This window comes from Branchiostoma belcheri, unplaced genomic scaffold, assembly GCF_001625305.1.
Source record: "Branchiostoma belcheri isolate BF01 breed outbred unplaced genomic scaffold, Haploidv18h27 scaffold36, whole genome shotgun sequence".
In the NCBI taxonomy this organism is placed as follows: Eukaryota; Metazoa; Chordata; class Leptocardii; order Amphioxiformes; family Branchiostomatidae; genus Branchiostoma; species Branchiostoma belcheri.
In genome coordinates, this window is record NW_017803976.1 from 2,149,459 (window position 1) to 2,158,073 (window position 8,615).

The 8,615-nt window shown below is 42.0% G+C and overlaps 1 protein-coding gene across 1 annotated transcript in view; it reads right to left on the bottom strand.

Moving 5' to 3' along the window:
- The window catches only part of LOC109475987 (glutamate receptor ionotropic, NMDA 3B-like), a 9,670-nt gene extending 1,369 nt beyond the window's left edge, over positions 1–8,301 (bottom strand). The window contains exons 1-7 of the mRNA XM_019776795.1: positions 8,292–8,301; positions 6,686–7,352; positions 5,819–5,942; positions 5,101–5,246; positions 4,636–4,674; positions 4,168–4,429; positions 910–1,071 (exon numbers count right to left, since the gene is read on the bottom strand). Coding sequence (XP_019632354.1) covers positions 910–1,071; positions 4,168–4,429; positions 4,636–4,674; positions 5,101–5,246; positions 5,819–5,942; positions 6,686–7,352; positions 8,292–8,301 — 1,410 coding nt within the window. The remainder of the gene's footprint in view (positions 1–909; positions 1,072–4,167; positions 4,430–4,635; positions 4,675–5,100; positions 5,247–5,818; positions 5,943–6,685; positions 7,353–8,291) is intronic.
- Between the last annotated feature and the right edge of the window lie 314 nt (positions 8,302–8,615).

The following is an 8,615-nucleotide window of genomic DNA, read 5'->3' on the forward strand; positions in this document are numbered from 1 at the left end:
GGGAACTATGCGGCTCCAGATGTCTTACTGAGGGACGACTGCGTGTGCAAGATGTCGGTAGCTTGAGGAATGAATCCCTTCTACTATATACTAGAACTTTGACAGTGTGACAGGCTGAATAAAAGTTTTAAACGGGAACTATGCGGCTCCAGATGTCTTACTGAGGGACGACTGCGTGTGCAAGATGTCGGTAGCTTGAGGAATGAATCCCCTCTACTATATACTAGAACTTTAACATTTGCAAGCAAGCAGAGAACATTTCCTTCGCATGATCTATTCTTAAAATATGTATATTGACGTGTAAAATTTACGAACGGCAATAATAACAAGATAATGCTCTTACTAAGTTGCATAGATTAATCTGTTCCAAACAAAAGATACAATATTTTATACCATAGGAGAAAATTATACTTCCTACCTTAGTTTGAACGTCATTGCAAATATATTCACCCACATTTTGATGAGGTTTGGCGGTTCTTAACACTAGTGACACCCTGATTTCACGTCATACACCTATCTCGATAATGATTTCAGCACCAAGGACAGATGCCTTGACTTTTTTAAACGTGCGTATATTTTTAAGATAATTTCAAAACAAAATCTTCGGGTTGCTTTTTCTTTTTGCTTTTTTTTACGTTCTTATGAAGGTTTCACCTAGCACGTCGGCAGGACGTACTGTACCTGAGCGAAACCTGTAATGTACTGTGCACAGCACTTAAGCGGAACGTCTCATATAAGGTCATATTCGCGAATATAAGGTTAAAATCCTGTCTGTAGTTTCCAAATGTTATGTCGGAAAAGATACCCTTTGCAACAGACAATATTCTGATGCAACGTTGACCAAACATCCAACGAAAACCGTGAAAAAAAAATCAGGATTTCGCGCAGGCGCAGTACGTGCTGTCTCACCTGACTGATGGCTAGCCACGTGGTGGTGGCGTTACTGCGCAGGCGCGGGACGAGAAACCTGTGGATGACGAACTCCATGAAGAGAGTGAGAATCCCGCAGCCCAGCCCGGCCAGCAGGAGCACAAACACGCCCGTGAAGTGGCCCACGTCTAACTCCAACTTCTGTAAACGGATGGAAGGGAATAGATAATACTCAACCCGTACCTTTTCCCGACATAGGAGACCGCTGTTCATTAGTATCAGTACCCATTTACCAATTTCACACTTCCCATAATGCCTAGTAAAGATCACGGATATGACATATGACCACCCCCTCCCCCTTCCTCGATGTAATATTTACAACAAGTTCTATCGACAAACTGGTCAACTCTATTGTTTTGAATTATTAATCTAGTATAAAGCGCATGCCATAATTGCATTTTGTTTTGTTGGAATTAGAGAAAATGACGTACCTTCTATCGTTCTACATGTACCTTCTACCGAAGACTCTCCTACTCGCACGGTCGCATTACGTATATCCCCTTCTTACGTCATATCCCATCCATATCCGTGATCTTTAACTAGGCATTATGGGAAGTGTGAAATTGGTGAATTCACTAGTTTCCCATTCCCATGACGCATTGCGCCTGGGAGGTAAAATCTCCCAGGTTGCATAGCGCTCGAAGGTATCATGTTGACGTTAACAGCTTGTTTTCCTGTTTGTTTTGACGTGTTGGTAACGCTACACTGTCAATAGAAAGGAGATACAACTTTTGACTTGACTATATTGCTCGAAATAATTAACAGATGTTCGTAAATATTAAGGGATCAACCTTCTGTCATCAACGTATGTAAAAACACCACAGAAACACATAATTTAAATCACAAGACGCTATGCAACCTGGGAATTTTACCCCCAAGGTGCAATGCATCATGGGAATGAGAAACTGGTGAATATCCTTTTTGTACGCCCCACAACTTCCAATACTTACTGTGTATGTCAAGGAGCCCTACTATCATACTGTGGTCTGATTGGTCCTTGCTGTTATCCATGTTAATGACACAATTGATAAGCCCCCCTCCCACACTGTAACAATTTAGAAGATATTTCCACATCAATTGTTCAACAACTGTACAAGGTGAGTGATGCTGTGATTTTAAACACATCAACATACTGGTGACATGACAAGGGTACAGTATCTACCACAGTGATGTGAGGACTATCACGTATAATACACGCTACAAATGTACAACTACATAAACACCAATATATTCATGACGTTCACACTTCCCATAATGCCTAGTAAAGATCACGGATATGACGTAAGAAGGGGATATACGTAATGCGACCGTGCGAGTACGAGAGTCTTCGGTAGAAGATAGAACGTCATTTTCTCTAATTCCAACAAAAATGCAATTATGACATGCGCTTTATACTACTAGATAGATAACTAAAAACAATATAGTTGACCAGATTGTCGATAGAACTTGTTGTAAATATTACATCGAGGAAGGGGGAGGGGGGTGGTCTACGTCATATCCGTGATCTTCCCTAGACATTATGGGAAGTGTGAAAGTCATGAATAGCATTCAGATAAACACTTCTACTTAACATTAAATACTGACGTGAATGACATTCATAAAGCTTAGACGGAGGATACGTAACCCAACACATGTACAGATAACTACTAGACAAGAACACACCCATGTTAGCGAAGTTCAACGAGAAAAAAATTGGTTCAAAACTAAAAATGAAAATAGATACGTCTTTTTAACATCAATAAAAGCAAAAGTAGCAAGAAAATGTAGTGTGCTTTCTTGTAAAAAAAAATCCCGAAATTGTGCAATTTTGTGCAAAAGATCTGCATGTGAGTATTCAAAGTCAAAATTGTGCGATTTTGTGCATTTAACATCTGCATGCGAGTGTTCAAAGTAGCTGGTATACACGGCAGCGCCTCCATGCGGATACCAGCATAACAGCAATAGATAGAAAATGTGCACTTGTGCAAGGCAGTGCTTATGAAGTTAGTGAGCAAACCTGGATGGCTTCCTTCTACAATACGGTTGCGTGTGGGAAAAATGGCACATTAATGTATACTTGTTTCACAGGTAGCATGTTCTTGTATCGCCATCACTATTGCTTAGACAGAAAATCATAAGAAACATTACATAGTCTACACACTGAATGCCTGATTCCAAGATCACTAGTCTAATGACAGCACTAAGGACGGAAACAACAGACTGTCGGTGTCACAGAGATGGGGGTTCTTTCAAAACATGATACTATCGTGTACAAAGTTAGGTGGTAATATTTGTGGTATAGATGACTGCAACAATCCCCCAAATCTATCCATTATTACGCACAGATGAAAACAATTATATAATAATTGTCTGATCATGAAAGTTAATCTGTGTTGGTATTTACATGTTTAGAGTTAAAACTTTAGATCCAACACAAAATATTCTCTCACCTAGAGCTTTCGACCAGTCACTCTGGTCTTCCTCACACTTCAAAAAAGCCATGCGACAAGCCTCACTGGGTCAATCTACTGGGGAAGACCAGAGTGACTGGTCGAAAGCTCTAGGTGAGAGAAATTTTTGTGTTGGATGTAAAGTTTTAATAATTGTCTTGTTCTTGTGCGTAATTTCAGTACCATTTTTGCACAAGGAAAAAATGTTAACATCATGTTTTCTTTTTTTCCCTTTTTTTCTATATCTACTATACTTTTTTTCCTGAAAAAGAATGTATACAATTCATATCCAGGATTGAAGTGAAATGGCAGGAGTTGGCAGCCGTTGAAGTAAAACTTGCGACAGTCGCCCGGGAGGTGGTTAAACCTAAAAAATCCGCCATCTTGGATTTTGACCATTGACGTCATCAAATTAGCATAAATTATGCACTTTTAATGATGAAATGTACATAAAATAACATGAGATATTATTAAACTATGTGTAACTTGACATAAAACCTATAAAATTTTATTGTTGTAACGAAAACTACTAAATTTAGCAAAAAATGCCCATCAGAAACCCGTTACCATGGCAACACCAAAAATCATTATCTTATTCCACTGATACAAAATTGTTGCCAATAATATTTAAGGAAAATTCACCAAGTTTGGTGGTTCTAGCGCGAGCCGTCCGGACGCTATCCGACTAAAAGGCGCGGGCACTTTTAGCTTATCCCCCCTCCAGTCTAGATAGGGTTAACTTCTGCCATTTCACTCCGATACTAGACATATGAAACAAAAAAATAAATGCCAGAGTGAGCTTCCCTACTTGCTCCATGCCCTCGTTGCCCACGCTGCAGGGCACGCTGTTGTACCACTGCCGGTACAGCCTGTCCAGGTACCCCGTGCTGGTGTAGTGGTGGATCAGCCTCGTCACCTCGGACGTCAGGGACGAGTTCTTGGGCAGCCCGATCCCGTACACGTCACTGGAGAACGGCTTGCCCACCACCTTCAGGTTACACTCCGGGTCGATCAGCGCCTCGTACTCCAGGATAGCCTGGTCCATGATGAAGGCGTCTAGTTGACCTGCTCTGGAGAAGAGAAAGAAATGTCGTAGTATTGTGTTCTTGTACGGGACGGGGGACGTTACAGGCTCCTGCTCACATTTCATAGTCCATGATGAAGCCATTTAGACGACCTACTCTAGAGAAAGAGAAGAGAAAGAGATATCATGGTTAGTATCCCAGCGTATCTGGGGTTTTGTCCGAGACGGGGGACGTTACAGGCTCCTGCTCACATTTCATGGTCCATGATGAAGCCATTTAGACGACCTACTCTGGAGAAAGAGAAGAGAAGAGAAAGAGACATCATGGTTAGTATCCCAGCGCATCTGGGGTTTATCCGGGACGGGGGACGTTACAGGCTTCTGCTCAAATTTCATGGTCCATGATGAAGCCATTTAGACGACCTACTCTAGAGAAAGAGAAGAGAAAGAGATATCATGGTTAGTATCCCAGCGTATCTGGGGTTTTGTCCGAGACGGGGGACGTTACAGGCTTCTGCTCACATTTTCATGTCCATAATGAAGGCGTCTAGATGCCCTGCTCTGGTCGATCTTTTTAAAAGAATGACCCAATGTTGGCGTCACACTTCAAAGAAGCCACGTGACAAGCTTCACTGGGTCAGTGACTGGTCGAAAGGTCTAGGTAAGAGAATTTTTTTTTGTGTTGGACCAAAATTTTTAACTTTGAACATAACTTACTTCAGTTTGTCGACCGCTTCGCCAGTGTTAATGCTGCCATCCTTGCGCATGTGCATCTCTATGGCGGGGTAGAACTCCCGCATGAAAGACTCGGGACTGCTGTGTCGGACCGTCCCGAACCGGAAACCCTTGGACGGCCGTATCAACTACAGGAAATATTACAATCAAATCCCATTTGTGCTGGTAGGTAACCTGGTATCCAGTCTATCGCGGTTGGTGCGGATTTTCTTCGGGGCTGCTGAAGCTCTTCCCCGCCCGTCTCAGCTAGGTTCCCCGGTAGGTTTTTCGCGACGGGCGTGCCAAATTCTATCACAGGCATAACACACCTACCGGGTGGTCTGTCGAGCTGGGCGGGGTAAAACTTTTAGAGCCCCGAGGACAGCCTTCCCCAACCACGATAGACTGGATACCAGGCTAGATTGTAGGTATATTATTAGGTAAAAGGGTTAGTTATCCCGACGAAGGGCAAAATATTGATCGAAAAATAAAATGTTAGTGCATGTATTTAACCTGGGTACCAACGAAAGTTAAACGTAGGGCAGGCGGCAAATTACACGATAACATTATATATAAGCGTCTCCTTTCCCCCTTCTGACTCTATTTTCAAAATTACTATGCTGAAGCATCACCTTGCGGACCAAGGTTAAACTACAGCAAGAACATTACACGTTCTAATGACTGAGAGACATAACGGTATATAGCTAGACGGGATACTCGCCTTGGGATCATCTATTCCGTTGAGCTCGTTGATGGTTTTCTCATCCACCATGAAAGCGGCCAGGTTGGCTGTGTAGCTAGCCAGGAAGATGACAGAGAAAGCCGCCCATAGGTTTATCAGAAACCTGGTAAAACACCGATAAAAGTTAAATGTCATCAAGGAAACAATTCTGTCAGAAATAGTGTTTTTTTTGTATTTAGAACATGTTTATTATGAATGCCACGTATGTTTTTTTAGTAACTCTGGATATCATTTTATCATCAGAAAGTTATCATTACGAAAGTCCACAAGATGTACTAGGCTCAACCATGTCCTTGGCTCTACTTACAAACCTTTTTAACAAGCATTCAAACTAGAGTTCCACGACCTCATGCCTTGGCCAAAATGACATTAGCTTCCATACAAGAACTTACTCACAAGTATTAGGGAGTCCAAATTTACACCACTTCATCTATGCCCCCAAACATATATTTACCATACAAAAATCCAGAACTACTAACCAACAAACACAAAAAGTCTACTGCGGTGGCGTATGACTCCCCCCACAAAGCTCATTTTCAAACTTGACCTTGGTCTCCTAAATAGTAACTTGCCTATCAAAAATCATGAACATCCAAGTACAGATTCTCGACTTATCCTGCTAACTAGAACAACGACACAGAAGGTCCAATGCAGTAACGTACGGACTCCCACGAGTCCCATTTTCGAACTTGACCATTGTCTACCCAACGGTAACCTGCATGCAAAAAATCATGAACATCGATCCATTCCTTCAATAGTTATACCGCATAAATCCAGTCTCCCCCCACCATACACAAACAGATTTCGTAGCCTTCTGACGAAGGCAATGATAGCTAATGTGTGTACCTGCTGCTCCAGCACTTGGGTGTCTTAGTGGCGACCGTGTGACTGAAGAGGATGGACCAGCAGAGGTTCAACGCCGACGGAAAGCCGAAAATCCTGGGCCTGTTCCTCGCCTTCGGTGTCAACCCGTACGGACTGCACCACTCGTAGATGGTAGCAAATATGGCGGCTAGGTGAAGGGTCACGAAGATCCCCACCCACATGGACCAGTCCAGCGGTTTCATGAAAGACGCCAGGGGGGTTGGAGCCTCCTTCTTGTAGATGAGGATGCCGAGGTTGGTGTAGAAGTAGGGGGCGGAGAAGTCGATGACTTCGCTCCGCTTCTTCGTGATGGTAAAAGAAGAGACAGCCATGTCTGCTCGGCCGTACAGCAGGTCACCCACCATGCCGTTCCACAGGTTGTCCTTCAGCCCTCCATACTTCCCGTCCCGCACTACGTACAACTCGTACTGGAAGTTCAGATCCTGGCTAAGTTTGTGGAGTAGATCGTGGCATAATCCGTAGCAACATTTTTTCTCGACCTCTATCGAGGCTTGGTCGTCTAGGGTACCGTTGTGCTCGTCTCTTTTCTTCGGCATGGTACACATGGTCCCGGCGGGGCACTGGTTGTTTTCGTCCAGTTTTCTTGTGAAGATGAACGGATGTTCTTCTAGCGTCACGACTCTGAGGACTGTCAGAGAAGCGTTCGTGTTTCTAACCCATAATGGAGAGTTCCACCTCAACTTGTCGTCTTGGGAAGTACCTGTGTTTAGATTTAGATACGGTTAGGTACGTTTGGGAATGCATTTATAGAAGCGACACCTGTGCTGCAATGCAGTGCAGTGTGAATCAGTCAGAATTGTCCTGAGGAAGGTGACAGACCGTCCCTGAAACGTCGGCTGAATAAAAGACTTGCAATTGGTTGTGTAATAAGAGTGTTTTTACTAAGTGACTTACCAACCTGATGAAACTATTCACGGGTATAGATACGTATGTATACAACAATGTCGTCTGGACTAAAAATATGGAATTTATTTTATACATAACGTTTGACATTCTCGTGTTACCTTCTACCAGCACCTTTGAAAAGAAATATAATTAGGCAGATATGAGCATCTATTTCAACCAAATTTTGCGAAGCAATTATGTGGAATCATAAAAATTACCACCACTTAACTGCCTTTCAACAAATTATTACCCAAAATTATGAAACGAAAAAAACACACCGAAATACAGAAAGCTGTCAACATCAAATTCTCAAAGCAACCAAAGAAGCAATTGATATGATGTAGATATATATATATTACAATTATGTCTTGTATTTTATTATAATAATTGTGAGAAAGATTTGGGTGTGGTACAAGAATGCTACTCTCCAAGCAGATGTTTGGGGTTTGGCTTTTTGTGCGTGTTTTAGGCTTTTTATTGGACTTCTTTTCTGCAATGGTATTTATTTTACGTTAGATCAGAGTAGAAAAAGATACCAGTGCAAAAAAAGAAAGCCCGATTAAGAAAAGCCTAAAAACACGACCAAAAGAAGCCAAAACACAGTCTTCTGCTTGGGGAGTACAAAAATGCTACGTTTCGGCCCATGGAAAATAACCCCGCTATTGCCCAGCCACGAACCTACATGAACCCATTTTCTCTCCTCACTGGACGTCAGACGGACGGTCCAAATGTCGTAGGTCGACGTCGCTAGGCGGCCGTATTTGTCAAACGATATCCTGCCCGTCTTCCCTTTGACTGTGGTGTTGATCATATACCTGGGGAAACACATCTGCTGCCAGGGTGGCCACTGTATTGTGAATGTCGCAATTTTCGAAAATAAAATAAAACATAAGGCCACAAAAAAAATTAAAATTAAAATTAAAATTAAAATTAAAATTAAAATTAAATTAAATTAAATTAAATTAAAATTAAATTAAATTAAGATTAAATTAAATTAAATTAAATT